General features: G+C 37.5%; 1 protein-coding gene across 1 annotated transcript in view; it reads left to right on the forward strand.

Annotated features, from left to right (window-relative positions):
* WDR49 (WD repeat domain 49) overlaps nt 1-26,703 on the forward strand; it is a 161,778-nt gene that overhangs the window by 92,617 nt on the left and 42,458 nt on the right. The window contains exons 9-13 of the mRNA XM_043473817.1: nt 7,354-7,518; nt 10,783-10,898; nt 20,953-21,083; nt 23,143-23,241; nt 24,891-25,055. Of these exons, the coding sequence (XP_043329752.1) occupies nt 7,354-7,518; nt 10,783-10,898; nt 20,953-21,083; nt 23,143-23,241; nt 24,891-25,055 (676 nt within the window). The remainder of the gene's footprint in view (nt 1-7,353; nt 7,519-10,782; nt 10,899-20,952; nt 21,084-23,142; nt 23,242-24,890; nt 25,056-26,703) is intronic.

The raw sequence follows: 26,703 nt of genomic DNA on the forward strand, positions 1-26,703 counted from the left end.
TGCACCAGGCCGGAGCACTTGTCTCATGCATCCCACCTGGGCTGGTGATCTGTTTCACCATAGATAGTATACATGCTGTTCTTTTGAAATATCCCACCCTCACATAACTTTCCCTGCTTTGAAGCTTGAACATAAAGTGAAAGTGTTAGTCATTCAGTTGTGTCCGACTCTTTGAGATCCCATGAACTGTAGCCCATCAGGCTCCTTTGTCCATGGTATTTCCCAGGCAGGAATACTGGAGTGGGTTGCTGTTTCCTCCTGCAGGGCATCCCCCTAACCCAGGACTGAACCCCAGTCTCTTGCATTGCAGGCAGATTCTTTACCATCTGAGCCAACAGGGAAGTCCACTTCAGAGCCTTCAGAGGACAAAGGCCCTGAAGTCTGGTTTTTCTGAAAGTAATACAGCTACTTCTGCTTTATTTTGCTTAATGTGAGCATGACATACCTTTCTTTATCCTGATCTGTAACCTCAAAATAATACTTGTAAACTTGTGGGAGCTCCCTATGACCAGCTCCTCAGAACTTTTGACTCTCAGACTTGTCCACTTTGAGCTTCCAGCAAACTATCAGTGACAGTTCTGATTTTCCTCTCTCAGCTCCCTTCCCAAGGGAGTTTTGGTTCATGAGTTTCTGCTCTGGTAGGTTGTGATTTTCTTGATCTGCTTGTTGGTCTCTCCAATTTGGAGAGCAATGATCTGCCCTGTGACCTTGTTTCTTGGGGTGGTCTAAGAAGAGTTGTTGATTTTTCAGTTGGTCCACCTTTTTACTCATTGTTAGGATGGAATGAAAACTTCCAAGCATGTGGCACCAGGACCTGCCAAGTCCAGTGCAATCTCAACTATTTTTGGAAGTAGTTTTTTTCTCAGCAATTTTGCAGGAGGAGGGAGGTGGTAAGGTTTTAGAGTCAGAGTTTCCCAATGATTTCCACTGAGCAAGTAATTTAATTTCTTTAAGCAAAGTTTTCTTATCTATAAAATAAGAATTTATAATTTATAAATTTATAATAATAAATTATATAATAATTTATTATATAATAATATATATTATTATATATATAATAATAATATATATATAATAATAAATATATAAATAATATTATTTATATATATAATATATATATAAATAATATATTTAAATAATATTATTATATATATAAAAATATATAAATAATAAATTATAAAGAATTTATAATACCTCCCATGTAGATTTTCTTTAAAGGACAAAGGGTATTGTGTATAAAGATACACAGAACAAAGCAGGAGTAGAAGCTAAATAAAGACTAGCCAAAAAAAGGGAAGTGATGCTTTTCTGGTTTCATACCCTAATCCCTGTGTGTGCCTGGTCATTTGGGGAGTATTTTGAACACCTGAATAATGAGCACAGATGGTCACAGCCTGTGGCCCCTCCCCTGATTCACATTGCCTAAGCCTTGCTGGCCTCCTTGCTAGTCCTTGAACATGCTAAGGACACTCTGTCTTAGGGTCTCTGCATTGCTGTTTCCTTTGCCTGGAACTCTCTTCACCCAGGTATCTGCACGGCTCCCTCCTACATCTTAGTCATGTCTTTCTTCAGATAATTCCTCAGGGAAACCTCACGGAGCCCCCAAGTTTGTACCCACTCCCAGTGATCTCTGCCTTCTTCTTGGTTATAGTTTTCTCCATAAAGTTTTTTGCTGTTAAATATTGTGTGTGAATGTGTGTGTGTGTGTGTGCACATGTGCGTGTATGCATGCATGCCTTTTTTGTCTTTTAGTTGTATCGCTTCCAACCTTCCTCCAATAAATATAAGGGCAGGAATGTTTCCCTGTTGAATCACCAGTGCCTAGGCCTTGTGCCTTGCTTACTGTTGTCGTTGTTTAGTCACTAAGTTGCATCTGACTCTTTTGTGACCCCATAGACTGTAGCCCATAGACAGAGGAGCCTGGCAGGCTACAGTCCATGCGGTCGCAAGAGTAGGATTCTACTTAGCGACTCAACCACCACCATCAGACAAGAATCCTGGAGTGGGCTGCCATTTCCTTCTCCAGGAGATCTTCCCAACCCAGAGATCGAACCTGTTTCTCATGCATTGCCAGGATGATTCTTTACCACTGAGCCACCAGAGAAGCCCTTCCATATTGTAGGGATTCAGTAAACTCAAGGAATGAATCTAAAAAGTCCAATTATAAATTAATCTAGAAAGAGGTGATATCTGACAAATAAGATTTATAAATGGAGAATGACGTCCTTAAATATTTGCATTCTTTGTCTGTACCAGTCCTCTGAGATATTATTTTTCTCCTTACCTCACTACTTACTGAGTTGTAACTTCTAGAGATTTGATGTAAAATAGAAATAAAAGAGGTAACCTGCTTTATATTATGGGACCATAAACAGCACTGATTAAAAAAAAATAAAATTATGAACAGCAATTCAATCAAATGTCCTGATCCCTCGGTAGGCAAGCAATATCCGCCACTGCAATTCTGTAATTTTTTATTCTTCTTGCCTAGACCTAGAACTTGAGATGCATATAAAGGAGAAAGAAGTGCTTATTGTTGTTGAAATAGCAAGAAGACATTCAGGGGGCATGGATAGGCCTCCCATCTCTTACAATTGTCTGATTGACTGTGACAGCTTCAGATGAGAGAGACAAAAAGATCTCTATATTCCTAAACAGCTATTAACTCAGGTACATAAGGTGGAGCATTCCTCCAGTGGAATGGTTTGCTCACGAGGTCCATTTGCACTGAAGTGTAGTTATTAGGACCATGCTATTTTCTGCTCTGCAGATGCCAAAGCTCAGTTCTCAACAGTTAAGGTCTCATCTGATGAGAAGCAGTCAGGAGTAAACTGAAAACTTAAAGGGACTCGGTGTCATCAAAATGTGGCATATAAATGTGATGCCAATACTTATTTCTGGGCTTTATCACTGATAAAAACATTTTGCTATAAATACCATCTTCACCGTCCGATAGTCAAACCTCTTCATCTGCCAAGTGATGTGAAACAGGCTTCTCTCTCACTAGACTTTGAATATCTTTTCACTTGTCTGATATTGTCATAGTGAGAGCAGATTCTGGTTAATACTGGGTGTGTGTTTGTGACATAGTCAGTCCTTATATTTCAACACATGGTTTTCCTGAAGACTGTGCCTTAAGGCAGATTGCCATAGAATGAAATCTGACTGGCTGTACACTGTTGTCATTATTGATTCAGATTTTGTGAGAAATTGTGAAATGAGTAGAGAAAGGTGCTGAAAAGTGATGAATGGTATGTTGGGGCTCAGCTGGTTAAGGCAGAGGAAGGGGAGTATAAAGCAGCAAAAAGTGAAGATTCCTAACTCCTGATTAAATGTCTGCATTAGATAAAAGCGGTGGGTGGTTGATGAGATGCTTTGCAATGTGAATGAGACCAGTCTTGAACAAGTAAGCACATCTTTCTTTGAATATAGTTTATTTTCTTTTGTTTTGTTTCTATCAAAGAATATCCACTTTGTAGTACTGAAATGCTTAGCATATAATAGATCAATGAATATTTTTGAATAGAGGATTTCCAGGTGGCTCAGTGGTATAGTATCTGCCTATCAAATAGGAGACGCAGGTTCCATCCCTGGGTTGGGAAGATCCCCTGAAGTAGGAAATGACAACCCACTCCAGTATTCTTGCCTAAGAAATCCTGCGGAGAGTGGAACCTGGTGGGCTGCAGTCCATGGGGTCTCAAAAGAGTCACATATGACCTAGCAAGAAAACAACAACAAAAAATTCCGTAGCCTTTCTTCAAAGATCACTATCAAAAATTTCCCTTGAGGGGACATATGTAGAGCTAAGGCTGATTCATGTTGATGTTTACCAGAAAACAACAAAATTCTATAAAGCAATTATCCATCAACTAAAAATAAATAAATTAAAAAAAGAATAAAGGCAAGTAATTAAAATTTTTTTCACTTGTTTGGAATATTATGTTTTCTGACTGTCTTTAATGAATACAATCCAAAGTCTTAAGCAATTATGTGCAAAATCTCGTGTGATATAATTTTAAATGTCACGGTTCATCTAAAAAGCTGGTTTCTAAAATGTTACTGTCTACATTCACTCTCATGGCTGGAAGAAACCAAGTCATTAAATATTTTTATTAATTTTGTTTGGATATGAAAAGTGACATGAATTCAAATAAGAGGTCAGGTTATTAAGCCTAAATAGAATAGTAATACTAGTTAACTTTTATGAAGTATTTATTGTATGCTATATACTGTGCTAAGTGCTTTACAATTATTTGCTTACTTAAACCTCTTAAAAACTGTTTGAGGGGTAACTGTGATTCTCTCTGGTTTATAGGTGAGGCAACTGAAGCTTATAGAGATTAAGTAATGAATCCAAGTTTAGACACTCAAACATACTGGCTCCAGGCCCAGTACTTAACCCACCATGCGTATTGCAGAAACCAAAGCAAATAGAAACACAGTCACATGGAATGATAACTAAGTGTTACATCATATTATTATGAAGAGCCAGGTCATTTGCTCTAGAAGTTACACTCTAGGCTATGTGGCAGTCTGGATGGGAAGGTAGTCTGGGGGAGAATGGACACATGTTTATGTATGATTGTGTCCCTTCACTAGTCACCCGAAATTGTCACATCATTGCTAATCGGCTAAATACTGATACAAAATAAAAAGGTAAAAAAAAAGAGTTTGTATAAATTGGGTAGGTATGGATGTTAGAGATATTGATATAGGTATAAATATGTGTTTGTGTGTAGAGATAAATAAAATTCAAGTGTATTCAGGAAAAAAAAAGAGCGGTCTCCATTCATTCAGTCTAACATCTGCTCAGCCTGAAGTGGAATCACCTGTTAGTTTATTAAACTGTAGAATTAATTTATGTGGAAATAAGAGAGGAGGGGGGAAGGAGGCTTTAATTCATACCAAAGGGAGGAATGAATATATATATATATATAAAGAAATTATGCTTTTTTATATTATGTGTTTTGAATTATGTATGTATAAAACTTATATAATATTTTGTATTATATTTAAATTATGCTGTTATACTAATAACAGTAATTAAACACTGAAGCTACTTTTGGTTCACTGAGAGAAAATGTGTAGCATAGATATAGTTTTACATCATTTAAGAAATTTTCTGATTGAGAGCTGCAATATCAGGGGAAGAAAGGACTGCAAGAGCTCCCACGCAAATAATCAGTTCTTTGTTGAGGCATGAAGATTGTTAAACGGTGGCCCTTTCATTCAATCCCTCTTCTCTTTTTGCTTCTGGGAACTACTGCCTTAGGTGAGCATCTCTACCTGGACTGTAACGGCAGCCTCTGAATGGTTTTCTCACAGCCTGTGTGTTTTCTACACTGTTGCCAGAGGTATCTTCACAAACTAATAAAAAATGCACTTCTTCTCTCCTCCTCATTAGAACAAAGAAATCATTCTTAATTTTATTTTGAGCCATACATGCCCAGATAACCAATGAAAAATATGAACCTTTACCCAGTTAACAACGACAACAAAAACTTTATGCACGCTATTATTCTCTGACATTGCTCACTAAAGATTTCAAATATCTGTTGCTAGTTTGCATCCTCACCTGATATTCCATCATTTATCTTATTGTCTGCACTCTGGCTTCGTGACACTTCTTACTGTTTCTCATGCTTGAAAGAGACTCCAAGTTCTCTCTTCTAAGCACTTTAATTATCTAGGGGTACAATGATGAAATAGAGGAAGGCTTTTGATGTGTCTGTCATAGAAGGTCTACGATTCAAACCTTGTTATAAGCTTGGGAATGGTACTTAGCTGATTAGAATCTCAGTTTTATCATGGTAGAAAGAGTGATAACATAATTTTGCAGGGTTTGTATAAAGGTCCAGTGAGATAGTGAATGTAAAGGGCTTGGCACTCATTGTTCCTACCTTCAATCCCTGATTGAGCCTCTTTACATTTTATTGCCATCCCCCACTCCAGTGAATGGATTTGGGGTTTTACTCTCTGTGTTCCCAGATCACGGAGTGCTGATACCTCTGTACTTGTAAGATTGTTGGGTGTTTGTTTATTTCTTATCTGTTTCTCTCTCTTAGCCCAGTAGCACTTGACCCAGGCTGCATACTTAAGTAACCTTTATAAATTCCACTGCTGGCCCAATTAGTCCAGTTGGTCCAATTCCAACTCTGGTCTGGTCTGAAATTGTGATTTTTAAAGTGATTCTAGTGTATAAGCTTAGGCTACAGGCTCCTTGAGAGCAGAGATTCATCAGTGAAGCTCCACTGTCCATGGAGCTGGTGCCCAGTGGATGTTCAATGAATGTGGTAGGGTGAATGAATGAATGAATGAGTGAATGGATGAATACATGCATAGCAGCCAGTTATCTAGGTCTTCTGAACATGCATTTGATAAACTTTAACCCATTTAATTATGAAAATGTGACACTCTAGTTTAACAAATTCCTGATAAATTTATATTTATACGTTATCAATCAATACGTAAGTGGATAAAGTTATGCTTTAAATTTTTAAAAAATCTAGATATTGCTTCAGGCAATTTTCTACCTACATATTTCTATGTTTAGTGTTCTTTTGTTTTTTCTTTCATTTCTTTGCGTCCCTATGTCACATAAGCATGGTAATTTTAACCTATAAATCTCTTAAAGGGCATCTAAATACCTAGAGCTTAAATAAGCAGTCTACTTGCCACTGTTAAGTTTCTTACTGTGGGACTATTACATGTAATCCTATCCTTGCATTTGTTTTGTTGCCTTCTTCTTGGAGTGTATATGCAGGTTTATATTCAACCTTCCTGGATTCTTTGTTTTTAGTGACCCATCAATAATTATGTTTATTGTGAAAATATATGCAGTACCTTGAGGAAAGGAACTAATGGCGTTAGAAGCAGTAGTTCTAGCAATCAGCTGATGTGAACTTTTCCCCACAATGGCTGGTGATGCTTTCTCTTCTGAATGCTAAATGAAAGCTGATATGTAATAAAAGGTTTATTTTCATAGAGTGAATAGTGTCAGAGCATCATGGCTGATAAAATCAACTTTCTCATCTAAATGTGAAAGATTTATAAGCTTATTTTCAGTAGGATTCGATTTCAGGATGGTCTCTAGATACTAAGCTGAACAGTGAGTGAGGGAAGAAGATTCCTATCTTCTCTGATAAAGAGAAGCATGACTTCATTACCTCAGTTCTGGCCTAGAAATTGAAATGTTATCGGCTTAACAAAAGAAAGCAAATGCATTACAAAAATGTCTCTTGACTGTTGGTGGAACTCACTGGTGGAGATGCACAGGCTGGATATTTTGATTGAAATAAAAATGATGGATTCTGGAACTATATTTAATTTCTCCACAATGTTATTTTCTCGTAGGTAATCAGCTCTGATGTGGGGTCGACTGTTTCTTTCTGGATGATAGGCACTGGGCAGAAAATCAAACAATTTACCAGTTGCCATGGTAATGCAGAAATCAGCACGATGGCCCTAGATGCAAATGAGACGCGGCTTTTGACTGGCAGCACAGATGGGACCATAAAGGTGCGAACACAGTGACGCTTCTTTATCCAGATAGGAGGGGGCTAAAACATTGTGCGAGGAGACACAGCTTTGGCTATATCTGTGTTGGTATTTTTGGTCTTGGAAGAAAAGAGATGAGACAAGAAAGAGCTAAATAACTCAAACCATCTAATAACAAAGCTGTTAGGAAAATAAACCTCTGTGGATAAATGAATAAATGATTTTTCTGAATAAATTATTTAAAATCAAGGCACAACTTGTTTTACTCATTTCAGAAAGCCATTTCCAGTGTTCTGGATAGAGGACCACTTTGGGGAATAAGAGGCCTGAATACTTTTCGTGTGCTTCAGCTAATGTCTTTGGTTTCATTTTTCTCAGTTTATAAAATGAGAAATCAGGGGAAGTACATAAACTTTTAAAATGACATGAATGCAAGGTTTTCAGAAAATGAGTATCTTAAAATCAACCTATTTTGTAAATTGCATTTTTGTGTGAAAGGTAAGTATCAATAAGATAGTAAAGAAGGATAGTAGGAAGAGCAATCATAATCTTATTTATTATCCATCCTAAACTACCATTATTTTATCCTCTCAGTTATCAAATTATTATTAATTTCTTCTGGGATGAAAGTGCTCTATTATTTTGCAGAAACCATCAAAATTTCAGGTAAAGCTAGATTCTTACAGTCTAGAATCATGCCTACCAGTGAACCTTCTCTGCTCGCCTCAGCACTGAAAGTGACGACAGTGTCGGATTGGAGATGACTTGTGACACTTGGAGACAACAGAAGGCAGTTTCCCGAATAAGCTTTGAACTGTTCTTAAGTTTCTATCATAAGTGGGGTCAGAAGGCTATTAATTAGAGGTACCTCCTGTGTTAGGGTGTATGATGCATTCAGGTAGACTACTGGGGACGGTAGTGGAAAGTTACCTAGATACGTAGGTAGGTAGTGAGTGAGTGAACGATAGTCACTCAGTCGTGTCTGTCTCTTTGAGACTCTATGGACTGTAGCCTGCCAGGCTTCTCTGTCCATGGAATTCTCCAGGCAAGAATACTGGGGTGGGTTGCCATTGTAGGTAGAACATTGTGGAATTTGGGGGCAAGTATTTAGGAGAATTCCAGTCTGCATCAGTCACTGTGAAGCATGCTGCAGTGAGCATCTCTGGAAATTAGCAGAACGTGACCTCTGGGAAGGATAATGGCTTGAGGTATAGAGTAGGAGCATGGGTTTAAGTCAAGTAACATCTTCATGGGAGAAATGGTAAAATGTGTGAAGATAATGGGATAATTCTAATCCCAACAGTCAGGTGGAAAAAATAGAAGTAACTGGAACTGGAGTATTAGACAGTGACTTAGGCAAAAAAAAAGGTGAGTATCCCACACACCAGTCCTTGGATACAAGGCTGGACTGAAAAAGGAAGGCAACGGATTAGATTTTTTTTATCCCTATGTTGGGAAGTAACTGGTCATAGAGTCCAGGGTAGGGCAGACTTGTAGATGGTTGCAAAACTGGTCCCAGTTAAGGGGCTTGATAGGATCTGCGGACAGTCAAATCTTTATACTACTTTTCTGTGGGTATTATTTTAGGTGGGCTTTATAAGAGCCCTGTTTAGAGGAAAACAAGGTGATGTGGGTGAAGAGCATGTACACCCCTCAATGTCTCAGCTTGAGTCCTGACATCTTAGAAGTTAATGTGAATTTAGTATTACAATCACAACTTTTGAAGGTACATTTATCTTTATCACAATAGCACAATAGAATTTTGAAATCTGGCAACTTCTGTGTAGGATGCATAAATCAAGGTTGAGCTGCACAGGCCATATTCTAAAAAGAAACAAGAATGAATGATATTTTTCCAATCTCATTTATAATTTAGAACCCCAAATCCAGTACTTATGCAATCAAAGATTTAAAAGCATTGCCCTATTTATCATGGTTTTCAAGTTTCTGTTTTTAAATTAATTGTTTTGAATAGTGTATGCACACAATAAAATTTTAAACCTAAAAGATACATACAGTGAAAAGAAAGTTTCTTTCTCACCTCCTGTTCCCTTCTCCTCACTTGTGGCTACCAGTAGCACTAGTTTCTTGCACATCTTTCTAGACTGTGAGCACCATTTGTTTTTCAGTGGTAGTCCACTGTCCATACTGTTCTGCATTTCACATTTTCTGTATTAGACTGATTTATAATAATGAAGGCAAACAACAACAATAATATTAGTTAAATTTTATTGTATATTACTATGAATCATGCACTGTCCTAAGCACTTTACACACACACACACACGCCTCTATATGCTTGGTACCATTATAATACCAGTTGAGAAAACTGAAACCTAAGGAAATAAACAACTTGCTGAAGGTTCTATGGCTGATTGGCTTTGGACAAAGCTTAGACAATTGGAGATGACCCATTCTTTGTAATAGTTGCATTATATTCTACCGTGGAGATATTCCATATTTGGATGTTCAATCCCTTGTTAATGGGCAATTAAGTTGATTCAAATTTTTAGCTGTTATGAGCAATGCTTCCAGAATATCCTTTAAAATATGTCATTTCACATATGAGTATCTCTGAGTAATGATTTTCTAAAAGTTGAACTTTTGAGGCAAAGGGTATATGCATTTTTATCTCGATAAAGTGCCAACTGCCTTTGATGATGTACCAATAATGTTTTGTAGCAGGACTTAGTTTTAACAGCTAATTACTTTGTCTCTTAAAGTGAACCGATTGGTCTACATCCTCATCCCACTGCCTGAGGAGGTAAACTAGAATTGCTTGTGCTTCTGTGGGTGTGGGTCTGGTACCCACTGTCAACAGGAGATTTTATTGGCTAAAGATAGGAAACCTAGGACATGATGATTGTGTTTCAGCTCTGTATTATATGTTTACAATTCCAAGCATCCCTGAAGTAAAGGTCCTATGTCATAAATGAGGAAATCAAAATTTAGAAAGATACTTGGAGAAGGAAACAGGATTTTGACAGACTCCAAAATGAGGCTTTTCATGTTTTTATACTGCCTCCCCCTTAAAAATATACTCTGATGTATTGCCTTTGAATCAACTATTATCAGAGTAGACTGATAAGGTTATAAATAGAGTAATAAACATATGAGCTAAATTTAAGTGGTGAGAAGGCTTTAATTATTATGTGTCTCAAGTGAATCAACCCTAGTGCAGAATGTAAACAAAAAAGTGTAAAATAATCCTATTACATCCTGTTGCTGCACTCACTGAGAAGACATTTTCTTATCTCAAAGCTGATTTTCACTTCTCTTTTAAAGGTCTGGGATCTCAATGGCTGTTGTCACCACATACTCAATGTTGGGCAAGAGGGAGCTGTGGATATTTCACACATCCTGGTTCTGAAGAAGACAATCCTGGTTACAGGCTGGGACAGGTATGATAGACTTCATGCAAAACTGTAGGAAGGTAAAAGGAGAGAGTTTTATAATCCCCTGAAAAAGTGGGAACGGCTACCCACTCCAGTATTCTTGCCTGGGAAATCCCATGGACAGAAAAGCCTGGTGAGCGACAACCCATGGGGTTGCCAGAGTCAGACACGATTTAGAGACCACCACCACCACCACAAAAGAAAAAAAGAACCCAGAAATCCTGTTTTCTGAGTCTTCAACTGATTTGATCCTAATTCTGAGTCTTTAACTTGCTGGTGCCCTTGATGACTGAAACTGTTTGGAACTGGCTGGATGCTTAGTGAATAAAATATTTTGAGATCATGTAGCTTGAACAGCTTTGAGAAGTGTTAACAGGGCTTTCCCCTGGCCTTAGGAACCTGTCTTTTTCTTTAACCATTCCAGATAGAAACATAATACCACTTCCTGAGTGTTAAATCCGAAACCTTCCCAAATTTTACAGTCAATAAATTCTTAATGTATAAACCTCATCCCTTCAACTGTAAAAGGAACTCATTCCCTCTTCTCTTCATAGTTTCAGTTGCAGCACAAGAGGGGAGCAGCCTGCTGAAATCTGTGTTAGCACCTCCGTCACTTCAGTGTAGAGAAGGGCCTTTCACATTGCACTTACTGTTTTCAAAGAGCAATTTTTCCATTTCATTATAAAGAAAATTTCTTTGCTTTCCTCTTTTCCTGAGAGAACTAAGGGATCATAAACAGGGCCTTTTCTATGGCGTTGTATAAGCCCTAAGAAAATTAAAGTGTGATATGTTTCAAAAATACATTGTCTACAAATTCAACAGTTCAAGAAATATTGCTCTAATAGGTAATTTGCCCAAGATTATTCACTATAGAAATATGATCTTAATGGTTTGAAGCTAGGATTAAATCAAATTTTATACCTAGAAAACCAGCAATATTTATCTGGGGATTTTTATCAAGCATGGGGAAGGGTTGTGTCTAATGCAAACGTGAACATACTAGACTAGACTAGAGAATACAGTACCACACAGAGCTAAGTTTTCAGAGGTAGTTTGACTATAAGGAAAGAAAGTATAGTTCAGATTATTCTACTTGCTATTAAGAACTAATTTAATCATCCTCACCTTTGAAAGAAAGCTTCTTCATATCCCTGGGAGCAATCATGATCCATCAATGACTCGCAGCCTCTCTGGTAGACTATGGCCTAATGCTCTCTATAATTAGGCTATGGCAATGAATAAGTGGACTTATCTAATATCGTGGCAGAGTAGATGTGTAGTATACAGCCAGTTCACTTTAATTTTGCACGTATCAAAAAGAGCTTTAAAAATTAATGTGTTGGTCAAAACTGTGGAGACACCATTTTCTTAGTCATATTTTTTAGACATCCATGGTTAGAAATTAGCATCAAATGGAAGGCTTTTTTTTTTTTTAATTGGTCACAGGGTGAAATTTCTAAAGATTAGATATATAGAGTAATTTAAAAGTGATTTAAAAAGAACACCCAATGATCTGATCTGTATTGGGGGTGATCACTTTCTATAACCCTGGGGAGGAATTTTGGGGGAGATTGAAATGAGTGGAGGAAAACATTACTCTTCTCATTTTTCTCCATCTTTTCCACCTTCCATAAGGTTGTCAGGACTTGGATCCTGTAGTTGGAATTGAAAGTTGAATGACTATGCTCCCAGTTATATTGTTTTACTTTCATATTGATGAATTTGAAAATGATATTTTTATATTTTCTAAGCAAAATGTCTTACATTAGAATGGATTTTGCAAGATCTTTGCAGGGTCTTTTTTTTTTTTTTTAACCAAGAGGCATTTAACAAAAGAGGCAAGAAAACAAGTAAGTTGTTGTTTGGTTATATCTTGGGGAGGATAGTCCATTAAGCCAACTCCCTAATAGTTTAGTGACTTGAGAAGAAATAAGTAGAAGTTTGAGAGTCTTTATTAAGCTTTCTTTAAAATCCAGAGGAGGCTGTTATGTTATACTGTAACTTTAACTTTAGGCTCTATTTAAATAAAGAAATTGGTCTGATAATTCTGTCCAAGATGGAATAGAAATTACATTTATTGAGTTTGGTACATAAATATGCCATCAATTTATTTTATTCATAGAGCTTTGTAGCATTATGCACTTTACATACATTATCCAACTTAATTCTTAGCTTCATCTTGGAAGGCAGGCAACATTTTGTAGATATCTCTAATCTCTGTCTTCAGCTCTTATCTTTCTAAGCTCACTCATCCGTTTGCTTGCTGGATGTATCTGACTGTGATCCCAAATTCTTCATGTTCTAAACTGAGTGTATTATGCATGAAAGTGAAAGTGATAGTCATTCAGTCATGTCCAACTCTGTACAACCCCATGGGCTGTAGCATACCAGGCTCTTCTGTCCATGGAATTCTCCAGGCAAGAATACTAGAGCGGGCAGCCATTCCCTTCTCCAGAAGATCTTCCTGACCTGGGGATCGAACCCGGGTCTCCTGCATTGCAGGCAGTTTGTGTATAGTCTGAGCCAACAGGGAAGCCCACTGTATTCATTCCCTTTCCCTAAACCTACTTTTCTCTTAGATTCAGAGCTTCAGTTAATAGCTAGACATACTGGTCATCCACCTGGTCATCTTTCTTATTCAACTTCACAATCAAGTAGTCACTAAGCCTTATCTCTTTTCTAGTCTAAATATTTTTTTTTCAAATCTATACTAGATTTGAAATACTATACTAGTATACTAGACTGTATACTTCAGAGCATCATTTCTATGTACATGAATGTCACAACCTTCTCATTTGTCCTTTTCTCTAGTAAATGTCTCTCTTTTACCTCTTAAATAGATTTACTCATTTTAATGATTTCTACAGTGATTTCTTTCTACAATACCATTTATCTATGTCACTTCCTTGGTTCAATGATTTTTGAAATGTCTACAACAAAAAACCAAAGCTCCCTGTTTCCCAGACCTATTCTGAGCTTCATTTGTACACTCCATTCTTGTGTACATTCTAAACTCAAATAGAAACCTGCTGTCAGAGTGTTCCTATATAAGCTGTTACCATTTCACGCTCCCGTTCCCTCCCCTTATCTAGAAATCTCTCTCCAAATATTTTTCATGTAGTTAATATTTATTCTTATTTGAAGTCTCGTTCATGTATCTTTTCTACCAGAACCTTTCTCTTTGCTCCTATGGTGGAAATATGTCATTGTCTCTGTGCTTTCTAATCTCCTGCACTTTACTTAACCTAGGAATATAAATACTGAACATCTAGTATGTATATATATCTAATATATGCTTATTAGATGTTATATGATACTTGTCAAATGATTTAACATTTATTGAATAGATAGGAAATCTGAAGATTAACGAGATTTAAATTACCCATGGTCACACTCCAAATAAGAGGAAAACAGAATTGATATTCAAATCTATTGTTTCATTACAATAAACCAGAAAGCCAAGTATTACCAATTCTCTTTCACAAAGGAGGAGGCGAGGCTTGATGAGTAACCTGGCCAAAGCCAGTAGGCAGCTGAGTTAAAAGTCTATGCCAAAGTGTGTGCTTTTGCTACCATTCCTGAACTACAGATGGAGTCATTAAATCATGGGAGATCAATTGCATTCTTTTAAGGAAATAATTTGACTAAGTTGATCAGGTCAATCAAAGCTAATGAATCAGTTTTGTGTATTTGAAGGGAAAAAAAATACCACATATTATCAACTTAATAATACCTCAGAATTTTATCTTACCATGATTTTCCCCTTTCCTTTCCACAAATATCTTTAAAATGCACCTAGATGGAAAACACGGAGTTAGGAAACATGGTGTGCTGAATGTGGAAAAGCAGGATTCTTTCGCTCAAGGGCATCACTTTCTAATTGAGGAGTTGATGCATGCAAGGCAGGATATGGAAAAATGCCCCTTTCCACTAAGCAAAGCCTGAATCAGAGAGCCCACTGGGTTGTTTAGGAATATGGCCATTCATATCTAGAGACTACTTCCACCAGAAAAAAGAACCTAAATTCAGAAATTCTACAATATGTTTCGTATCATCTTAAGCAAAATGTACTGAGAGACAAAACTGTAAATTGACATCGCGTCAGTTAAAAAATACTTGGTTAAATACCTAACCATGTTTATGTTGGTAAAACTAAGTGAAGAGATGATCAACCATCTCTGCATTTGTTAAGTAGTCATATAATATGTATAGTTCTGGTAAAATCAAATAAATGATCATAATAAAGTTTAAGATTTTATCTTATTTTTATCTTAAATTTATGCCCTGAAATTTTATGATTCTATATTTACAACTCTCTATAAAAATAAAAATAAGCTCTTCATTTATTTCTCTTCTTTCAGTTAAAGGAGAAAACTTTGTTTGTGAAGGTTTTATGTCTGTAAAATATATAAATACTTATATAAATACATACATATATAATATATAAAGACATAAATTCAGAAAAGAATTTTTCATGTAATTTCAAATAATTCTGAAAATATGATTGATAGTAGCATTCTTCACAGAATTCTTTAAAAAGTAGGTGCTCAATAAATCGCTGTTGATATAATTCTATTTCTAAAAGTATTTTTTAAGGGAATTGAGATTAGGGATTTGAAGTTTCTCAACAATAAAACTTAACCTATCACAAGATATTAAATTCTTAAAATGATTGCCTTGCTAAAGAATTGTATGTAATCTTATATATGACTCAATTGTTTTTTATTATTAGGATGAGAATCCAAATGAGCACTTCCAAAGCTATGACTTATTCTGGATAATCTTGCTGGAGGCTGGATGGGGGCGAGTATGTGTGAAATTCACAAATAACCCTCAAGACTAAGTCTGTCACGGTTTCAGTACCCAAAATTGGGCTCCACAAATTTTAGGAAAAAGCATGAAAAATAACTGATTTATTTTGAACTCATTCCCTACCTTTGAGATAACCTTTATATCCTAAAAACAATGGATATGTTCTTTTGGACTAACAAGACATGAACGATTAACCTCTGAGGGAACAGATGTATAAAACGCATGTCTGACTCTGTGACCCCATGCACTGTAGCCTGCCAGGCTCCTCCATCCATGGGATTTCCTAGAAAAGAATACTGAAGTAGGTTGCCATTTTCTTCCCCAGGGAATCTTCCCAACCTGGGGATCAAACCCATGTCTCTTGCATCTTCTGCATTGCTAGGTGGGTTCTTCACCCAACTGTGCCACTGAGAATCCCCAAGAGAACAAATAATTGACTCTGTTCTTTTGTTCTCAATGTGACAATTTCTACATGATAAATTTTGGTAAAATTTATTATCCTATCTCATTCATCCTAAAAGAGATTATTTTTTAACACATTAAAAATTTTTTTTTTGCTCTTGTCAGGCAAACTGATTTTGCTTTCTCAGAATTGGTCATCATATCTAAATTCTGAATTAGAGATAAGGCCGTCATCAGAAGAACACAGTGACTCAGTAGCTGTCCTCCCAGGACTTCAGATGTGAGGCGTGGAATGGAACTAGTAACCTCTTTCAATGTCAGAAAGAACAAATCTCTCAGACTCTTAAAATGGCCTAAAAATTGGCTTGTTCCGCACTTCAATTTTACTCTTGGCAAAAGTACAAATTTAGAAAAAAGTTATCTTGGAAATGTACAAAGTAAGAAATACAGTGTGGATTCTGAAGGTATTTTAAGGATAACTGTCATTTCAAATGAAAGTTTCAGGTTAGGTTTCAAGGGAAAGTTGGCAGCTAATTAGCCTCTCACCACTGTGACATACAAGGTCAAATATCAGAATGGCTACTTTTTATATCATGTTATGAAAAGGATTTTGTGCTTTGGGGTGTACTCCTTAAGTATATCCAGTTAAAATGGTAGCTTAGCAAAAAAGACAACTGACATTAAATATAAGTGGAGAGATAATAGAGGAGATATGGACTGACATCTTCCATCTCACTCCCACCCTCATACTCTCCCTTATCAAAAGATAATCTCTTCAATCAAACATACCAATAGGTAAAGAGGAAATTTTAAATATATACATATAAAACTCTTACAAAATTCACGACAATTTCAGAACTGCAAATTACCTTGCTTATACTATCTTGTCTTACTAAGCCTTGTATTAATACTATTAAAATAACATTAATATTAGGTTATTGATTTAATAAATAAAGTAATTCATATATTGATTCAGCAAATTTTTATGAAATGCCTATTATTTTCTAGGTACTATTTTGGGCACTACTGATGCTGAGAGGAAAAAAAACAAAAGCTTTGCTCTCCTAGAGCTTACTTATGATAGGAAAGACAGAAAAGAATCAGACAAATAGATATAGATCCCAATATCACATAATGATAATGTAATCAAAATGATGTAGGTGAGGAATGAGAGACTCAAGGAACTCTTTAGCTTGGGTGGTCAGGGAGGGCGTCCCCAAGGAAGTAACATCTGAGCAGAGAATTTTTCATCCGATCATTTGAAAATATTTATTGAATATGCAATATGTATAGGTCACTACGATTGCTACCCAATATGTGTAGGTCACTATGATAGGGTTGTAGAATAAAACACTATCCCTGATTTCTGTGAACTTACATTATAGCAGAGGAGCAAAGACTATATAATATGAATTAAATGTTGTGAGTAAAATGTAAATTATGTAAGAGATCAGAAGAGGGATATATTTCTTTCAACACTAGTTATTAACGAAGCCTACAGAACAAGATAGGACTTAAATGAATGGGTGTATAGACAGATGTGTGTGGAAGGAAATCCATGGAGGGATGGAAGAGCCCATTGTGAGTAAAAACAAAGCAGCTAGAAATGCAAAGCCTATTTAGAGAGCAGTATATGACCAACATAGATAGCATATTAAAAAGCAGAGACATTACTTTGCCAACAAAGGTCCGTCTGGTCAAGGCTATGGTTTTTCCAGTGGTCATGTGTGGATGTGAGAGTTGGACCGTGAGGAAAGCTGAGTGCCGAAAAACTGATGCTTTTGAACTGTGGTGTTGGAGAAGACTCTTGAGAGTCCCTTGGACTGCAAGGAGATCCAGCCAGTTCATCCTAAAGGAGATCAGTCCTGGGTGTTCACTGGAAGGACTGATGCTGAAGCTGAAACTCCAATACTTTGGCCACCTCATGCGAAGAGTTGACTCATTGGAAAAGACCCTGATGCTGGGAGGGATTAGGGGCAGGAGGAGAAGGGGACAGAGGATGAGATGGCTGGATGGCATCACCGACTCGATTGGCATGAGCGTGAGTAAAGTCCAGGAGTTGGTGATGGACAGGGAGGCCTGGCGTGCTGCGATTCATGGGGTCGCAAAGAGTCAGATATGACTGAGCGACTGAACTGAACTGAACTGAACTGAAGAATATTGCTTAGGTCTTCTTGAGTGGCAAGGGAGGTAATGAATTCACAATGCACAAGATGCAGGAGATGCAGGTTCAATTCCTGGATCGGGAAGATTCCCTGGAGGAGGAAATGGCAACCCGCTTCAGTAGTTTTGCCTGGAAAATCCCATGGACAGAGGAGCATGGTGGGATACAGTCCATGGGGTCACAAAGAGTCAGACACAGCTGAGCAACTACACACACACACACACACACACACACACACACACACACACTGATTGACTTGAACATGAGATGTGTTCAGAAACAACCTCTAAATACTCCTAACAGCTTAAAAGAGCTCCTGCAATCAGGGAATCTATTTGAAACTTTGTATTCTATCTATAAAATCCAGGCGAATTTTACTTTCTATTACATTTCTTCATTTATCCTTATTTTAATATAAAAATATTTTCTCCCAAACTCTTCGAGTAAAATGAACACTTAGGAAGGTGCCAGTTTTACCTGTGGTTTCCAGTAGCCCTGTCAAACATTTAACTGGACATTCACATTTTACTTTGAAAACCAAGGACAGAAGAATAAAGGGAAAATTTCTAAAAGAGTTGATTGGATCCAAATATTATTGGGTCTCAAATAATAGGTCCACACATTTGGTTTTTGTCATATAAGAAATGGAAAAACTAAGAAATATTTTTTTAAACAGGGTAGTAACCTTATCTTTTCGATCATGCTGTTTTCCCACACTGCTTGGAGTGACTTCCTCTTTCAAATCTTACCCATCTATTAGGGTTAGGCTCTGTAGGCTCTGTACCCTATAGCACCGTGAGCAGGGACTTTTATGGAGAAACAAGAAATGTTTGTAGAATGAATGTATATGAAGAGCTCCTGAATGAAATGATTAATCTTGTAGCAGGATGAAGGATGTACCAGAGGTGGGTAGCCTCTAGACAGTGAAATTTGTTGAGAGTCCTTTGCAATTGTTGCCATGACCTAGTGAGTGCTAAGCTAGGAAGCCATCATTGATTATTTAAAATAAAAAGGAAGGAATGAATATATAACATCACAGAGGCAGAACCTGAGGATTTTATTTGACTAAGGAAGAGAAAGACAAGCAGGAATTTGGAATTCTAGTCTATTAACCAATTTGGGGAATTTAGTGAGTCCTCCTGTGGAGGGAAGGTAGAAAATTTAGATTTTTTATATTAGCTGATGGAAACTATAATGGAACTGTCAGCTGTCAAGTGAGAATGACTCAACACTGGAAGAAGTCATGAATGAAGATAGCTTTAAGAGCCATGTGTATAGAAGTGAACTGGAAATTATGGTGGTATACAAAATCCCTGAACAAGCCCTTTTGATCAGAGAGAGTGGAGAGGAGGAATGATGGTCAACAGTGTCCATATCGAAAGGAGAAAGAGACAGAAGGAAGAGGAAACAGAGAACAAGGAGTGAAAGGTCAGGGAGCAAGAGGAGAAGCAGGGTATTTGGAAACAGAAGAGTTTCCAGAACAAACTCATCCATCAAAGGGTGAGGAGTTGGCAGGGCAATTGGGAGACCTTTAGTGTGAGTGAAACAGAAGCAAGGTTTCAGAAAAGTGAAGAGAGAATGTGGGTGGAGACCCCAAGCCTGGGGTTACAAATGCCCCTTTGAAGTGAGTGTGGCTCTAGAAGTGGGGAGAGGCTTGCCAGAGGCTGGTGGCCGGAGTTCAGTCAAGAGGAAACAGGGTGGTCCTATAACTTGATGCCTCCATCATGTAATATTTAAGCTCCTCCTTTCCTCCCCAGGCATCAGACATTTCATTCTCTGTCCTTTTGGATCTGTCCTCAAATTCACCAGTAATGCCTCAGGATACTGATCTTTAAAAAAACTACTATTTCTGCTGAAAACATCTTTGTCCTCCATCCCATTCCTTTGAAGCTGCATTTTCAAGTGTTCCACAAACAGTTTCTCAGGATGCTGTATGAGAAAGGACTCTGTGGTCAAGTAAGTCTGGAAAATGCCGCAGGGAATATAAACATGTTAAATATCCTGGGTGAGCTGATGAAAAGAAACTTTAATGATTTTGTCTAAACTATCCAATAGTACTTATTCACAGACTCTGCTCTTTTGTATTGTTACTGCCGTGAAACTCGGTAGTGGTTCCAAGTTGGGACCACTTGGTTTTTTTGTTTTCGGGTCTTGGTGGTGGATGATTAATCTGACAAATGCACACATGTTTGGTATTAATGATTGTGAAAGGAAGGTTAACCCTCTATATTCATAATTTACCAGAGAATTTAAGAGAGACTTCAAAAGGAAGTTCAGTGTTGGGATTTAGCCTTGTGGACAACAAGTAGGGATAAAGTTTTGGATAGCATTGCCTTTTTTTATTTTTTAAAAAATATTTATTTGGCTGTGCCAGATCTTCATTGCAGGATCTTCGATCTTAGTTGTGGCACATGGGATATTTTTTAGTTGCAGCAGGCAAACTCATTAGTTGCAACATGTGGAATCCAGTTCACTGATCAGGAATGGAACCCAGACCCTCTGCACTGGGAGGGTGGAGGCTTAACCACTGGACCACCATGGAGGTCCCCAACATCATCTTTTAACTTCTCAAATCATGCTATTCAACTGTTGGATGGCTACTCCATATCTATATCCACGGCTCCATGTCTATATCCACTTTTATATCCACGGCTAAATGCTATATCCTTTTTTTTTAACTAGGTCTATTACTGTGTTTCGACCTCAGAACTTCAATCAGTTTTTCATCCAGCCTGAAGAATGGAAAGGAGGAATTCAACACCATGATGATATATTATGTGCTGCATTTTTACCTCCACAAACTCTTGTTACAGGTTACTTGAATGTTCACTTGACAATCAGTGGTGAAAGTAGTAGTTTCCTTTGCTTCACTTTGAAAAAGCCTTTTCTCAACTACAAAATGAACAGGTTTCTTAAAGAAGCTGTCTTTGTACTTTAAACTAAATCAGGTCCTTATTTTTAGGGATGTACAACAGTGGTTACAAACATCAGCTCTGAAGCCTGGCTACCGGGCTTCAGATCCTGGTTCTACAACTTGCCACTAACTCATATTGAGCAAGTTATTTTGACTCTAAAATACCATTTTCTCTGGCAAATAATAATTTATCAGCATGTTGGTTTATAGTGAGGATCGCATAAGATAATCTGTGTATGGGTTTAACCCAGTGCTTACAATAAGTCCATCAGTAAATACTAGCTTTCATTTTCATTGTCCTTTTCTGAGGAGCAACGTCAGGGTTGTTGGGTACAAATCCCACTTCTGTCGCACTCAGATCTTGCATAACAGGAACACTGTCTGGGCACAGTTTACTCTAAGTAATGTTGGTTAAAGACTGGTCTCACAAAAAGTCTATAAATCCAAGCTCTTGACAGGATCCACGGGCATACTTTGATGTGGCATATTAAAGAGGATCAGAAATTGTTGAATTATTTCCAACCAAAGAAAACAATTTATAAAGACAGGTTGCACCATGAAATTATAAAGTCCATATTTTGACAGCCTGATTTGTTTTATAGAACCAAAAATGTCATTAATTAAGAGGAATGAAAAATTACAGGAAAAGAGCTTGGATATCTATGAAATGTTACCATATGAGGTTTCCTGCTTTATCTACACTTAGAGTTTTGTTGTTTTCAGAACTTCCAGGAGGGCCAACCCTGCAGTTGAATTTGCTCCATAGTTCCTGGAAGTCTACCCTGCAGCACGTACCATATACCGAAATGTGATGAAAATAAGTATTGCTGTGTAGTTGATATTGTAGAAGTGTCATAAAATACCATTGTAATTGGGGAATAAATAATCTCTTCATTCACTTTCATTCCTTCAATCCTATGTGAACATGCTCGGTCAAACACTTTGCAAGTGAAACATTTTAAAATGATAGGAGAAGGTGGATGTTCCCATGAACAGCTAACCCGAGGAAGCTTATCATCTTTGGCCAGTTTGTGAGTTACACAGGTTGCTTCTCCAGGACAATACAGAGTGCAGTAAGCATTACTTTCTTCTCTCTCCAAATCCCAAGAAGGACACCATCAGTATATACCACTCAGCTCTTGGCTTTTGCTCTCCTCTTGATGTTGGCACTCTGCTCACTAGAGAGCTCTTCTCACGGGGCTGCTGAGAACAGTGGTCTGGGTATGCACTGCTCCTTCTAAAACCAGCTTGGTCAGACTTAGCCTCACTGTTTGGACTTTTCTATGTTTTCTGCATGGAACAGTGTGAAAGGACTTGTGTAGGGAAAGTTCTAGGATTGGAGAAAGCAACATTCAATAAAGAACATAAAAGATAAAAAATAAACAGAACACACCCAACAAAAGAACAGATGTAGGAAATAGAAACCTAGAAGGAAAATTCATTTGCCCTCAATAATAAACAAATAATATAGTAGTTATTAATACTATTTCAGTATTTGTAATATTCTAGGCAGTAGGTGCTTTTCATTCTTCAGACCATAAATTTATTTATCAGATAAATAAATTTATTAACCCATTTTTTTAGGTGAGGAACTTGTGGCATCAAGCAAAGTTAAATAACTTGCCAAGGTTACACAGCTGGTAGGTGGTAGAACCAGGACTCAAACTGATAAATTACAAAGCCTTTATTCTGAAGCCTTTCTTACCACAGAATAAAAAAAGGTATTACAATAATCTCTATCAAACTTACTGAATGGTATTTTGTGACATTTCCAATTTCTAAAGTTTAATAAAAACACTATAATGACTATTCATTCATGTCTCCAAATATATAGAGAAAACTTACAAAGTGCCAGATTCCATGTAAGTTATTATGACAATGATTTCTTCTAATTGTTGTTGCTCGTATTTTCTATCTAACTTTCTGGTAATTTCTATTATCTGTCTTGGCTCATGTAGGGAGTTATGATGGAGAAATTGTTCTGTGGAACAACAGCACAGAAAATGCTCACTATGTCCTTCACCCTGATTATCAGAGGCTGCTAAAATCAAAATCGGGTGAGTGCAAGTTTGAAGCTAAAATAATGTGGCCTGGTTGTTGGTGCATGGGCCTGCTGCAGCTTGCTTCTGAATTATAGATGATTGGCTGTAAGCGCAAGGGATTAGTGATACCGTTGTCTTGTCAAAGTGACTAAAAAGAACCTTGAGATTTACTTGGCTTAGCAAATTCTCCATGGCTTGCTGTTCCTTTTCTTTATGCTACATCAGCGTTTCTGAATTACTGACAGTGGGGAACAGGACTCTCATTTTTATCTAGCTTATTTTTGCCAATAAACCTCGCCAAATTGCCTTTGAGTGAACCTTGGGTACTCCTTGGTAGGAAAATGGGAACTTGTGTTCACTTGATAGGCTGCTCAGGCTTAGTCTAGAGCTTGTATTAAATATTATGCCACCTGGAAATCTTAAATTATTTCTTGCTTTAGAAAACTGTGTGGAGCATTAGATGGAATTATATTGTATTTTATGGAAGTTTAGCAGAGCAGATGAATATTTTATGCTTAAGCAAAATGTCTTGACAATTGCCTTTCACATTTTATTTTAGTTTCCTTAGATACTAAAGGTTTTTCCTTAGACTAATTTATTTGGGTAATGAATATGTCATACCTCATGTCCCAGTGAGGTTCTGTTGTATCAATTGGAAGAACTCACAGAGACTGAATTAGATTAGGAAAGGACTGGTCATCAGATACAGTTTTGCGTGTGTGTGTGTGTGTGTGTGTGTGTGTGTGTGTGTGTTTGTGTGAAAAGCTGAGGGAATAATCTGTTAGGAGGAAGAAAACTAACATAAGAAATTTGGAGTTTACTTGGCTGCAGGCATGAAACTCTGACTTGCTTTGTTTTCAATACAAAGAACTCATCATTAGGGTTCATTTGAATCCTCCATTAAGAAAGTGGAATTCTGCCTCTTTGCTGCATTGGCCCTCAGGGGAATAGTCTTGTTCTCACAGCAGACTTAATTGTGGCTGTGATTAAAAACACAGAGAGACAGATAGAAAAGCAAAGCAGGTAATACCAAATTTTTAAAAGACACAAGAAGCATTGCTGTAGATTTCTTGCTTTGAATGTTTAGGTTCTCTGTATAGGTTTTTCATAAGTATGTTCAGACTATTTATAGATTCTGAGATGAATATCCCCAGTTTTTATTAGTGTAATGTGAAGATGGTGTCATTAGATCATTGAAGTACCATTAGGGATATCCTTTTCAGGGTAACTCACTAACAAATAATATTGCTTAAAAATGATGATTTAAATACATAGTCATTATATCTCAAGTTCATTAAATTATTTACAAGCTTAATATTAATGATTAATAAGTTGAAAATGCCATGATATTAGGATCACATTTGTCTTGAACGTATCAGTATCTCTAAGATGTTAGTAGGGACTACAAAATGAAGTCCCTATTAATTCACATCAAGGAAAAACACAGTAAACTTATATGGAGTATAAGAAACAAAAATGGGATCAAACTGTGAAGTTGAGGTTGAGGAAGTGAACTGCAGGGGGCTCCATGGATGTTGACTGGAAGCCCATTGTAAGACTTGGGGTCATCAGAGACTGTGATGGGGGTGGCCTATTGTTTTTCGTCTCTGTTTGAAGAGCAGATGTTTCTATTCATTAAGTCACATGGCTTGTCTCCATCTCAGATGCAGGGCCTCAAAAGCTTCTTGGTGCTGGGAGAAGCCCCTCTACCCATCCCACCTATGATCAGGCTACCCTCGGAGCCTGTTCCTTTGAGATGGACACTGAGTGCAATCATGCTGTTATGAGGCTTTGCTTCCTTGAAGCAAGAAAAAACATCACAGGGAAAGGTAAAATATATATTTATATTTTGACTATAGACTGCTTTGATACATTGTAAAATGTTGGGACAAGGAACAGTGAAGAAAGTTCAGTCTAATTTGATCTAGGCCTAGTAAAGTTTGACTGCATCTAGCGAACAGTCAGGACCAGATTACAGAAGTCACAGGCCATGACCAACAAGGTTAAGGTTCAGGAGGATGGGTCCAGGAGCAGAAGCTAGACCAGACTCTGCCAGGAATTTATACCATGTTGTGTATGTCAGGATCAGAGAGAGAAAAACTCTGGGCAACAAACAGAATTGAAGAAAACCTATGACAAACCTAGACAGCATATTAAAAAGCAGAGACATTGTTTTGCCAACAAAGGTCTGTGTAGTCAAAGCTATGGTTTTTCCAGTAGTCATGTATAGATGAGACAGTTGGACCATAAAGAGAGCTGAGTGCTGAAGAATTGATGCTTTTGAACTGTGGTGTTGGAGAAGGCTCTTGAGAGTCCCTTGGACAACAAGGAGATCCAACCAGTCCATCCTAAAGGAAATCAATCCTGAATATTCACTGGAAGGACTGATGTTGAAGCTGAAGCTCCAATACTTTGGTCACCTGATGCAAAGAACTGATTCCTTAGCAAAGACCCTGATGCTGGAAAAGATGAAAGGTGGGAGAAGGGGATGACAGAGGATGAGATGGTTAGATGGCATCACTGACTCAACGGACATGGTTGAGCAAGCTCTGGGAGTTGGTGATGGACAGGGAAGCCTGGCATGCTGCAGTCCATGGAATTGCAAAGAGTCAGACATGACTGAGTGACTGAACTGAACTGAATCTAGCCATGGCATAGAGATTTGTTAGGTATAGGGCTCAGCATGGGCTTCCCTGGTGGCTGAGATGGTAAAGAATCCACTTGCAATTCAGATCAGGGTTCGATCCCTAGGTTGAGCAGACCCCTGGAGAAGGGAATGGCAACTCACTCCATTATTCTTGCCTGGGAAATCCCATGGATAGAGAAGCCGGTGGGCTCCAGTCCATGGGGTTGCAAAGAGTTGGACACAACTGAGCAACTAAGTATATATGCAGAGGGCACAGCATGAAATACTCTCCAAATACATGAGCCAAAGCCTACATAGGTTACAAGAGCTGCATCTGAGATGACCACACTGGCAGATGTTATCAACATGGACTAGGAGAAAATAGTGAGAAACTCGGAGATTGGAAGCTATAGTGAAATTTGAAATAGCTGCTGCTAATTGCTGATCCCAGGTCATGAGAACTGCCTGCTCTTTGTCTTAATATTTTTGGTGGGGGTTAGTAGGTAATGCTTTGGGTGTCTATACCAACTGTGCATCCTTTTCAGAATAAGGCTGGTTAGAGCTGCTTCTAAGATACATGCTAACATATAATTTACTACAGTTATTTGATATTATAATAGATGAAATAACTATTTGCTTAATTTCCCTTTTGTCTTCAGTGGTGATGTAAACGTGGCATTGATGCAGCCTGCATCTTCCCCAGATAAAAATCTGCTTCTGAGAGCAATGCATATCTTTTACTTTTCTTCTAAAAAAATAATTTTTTAATTTTAGAAGTATTTTTCCTTAATGTTAGGAATCTAAATCTATATGTATTATATGACTGAAAAAAGAAATAAACGTATCTGAAC

The sequence above is a fragment of the Cervus canadensis genome, chromosome 7 (genome assembly GCF_019320065.1).
Source record: "Cervus canadensis isolate Bull #8, Minnesota chromosome 7, ASM1932006v1, whole genome shotgun sequence".
NCBI classification, from domain to species: domain Eukaryota; kingdom Metazoa; phylum Chordata; class Mammalia; order Artiodactyla; family Cervidae; genus Cervus; species Cervus canadensis.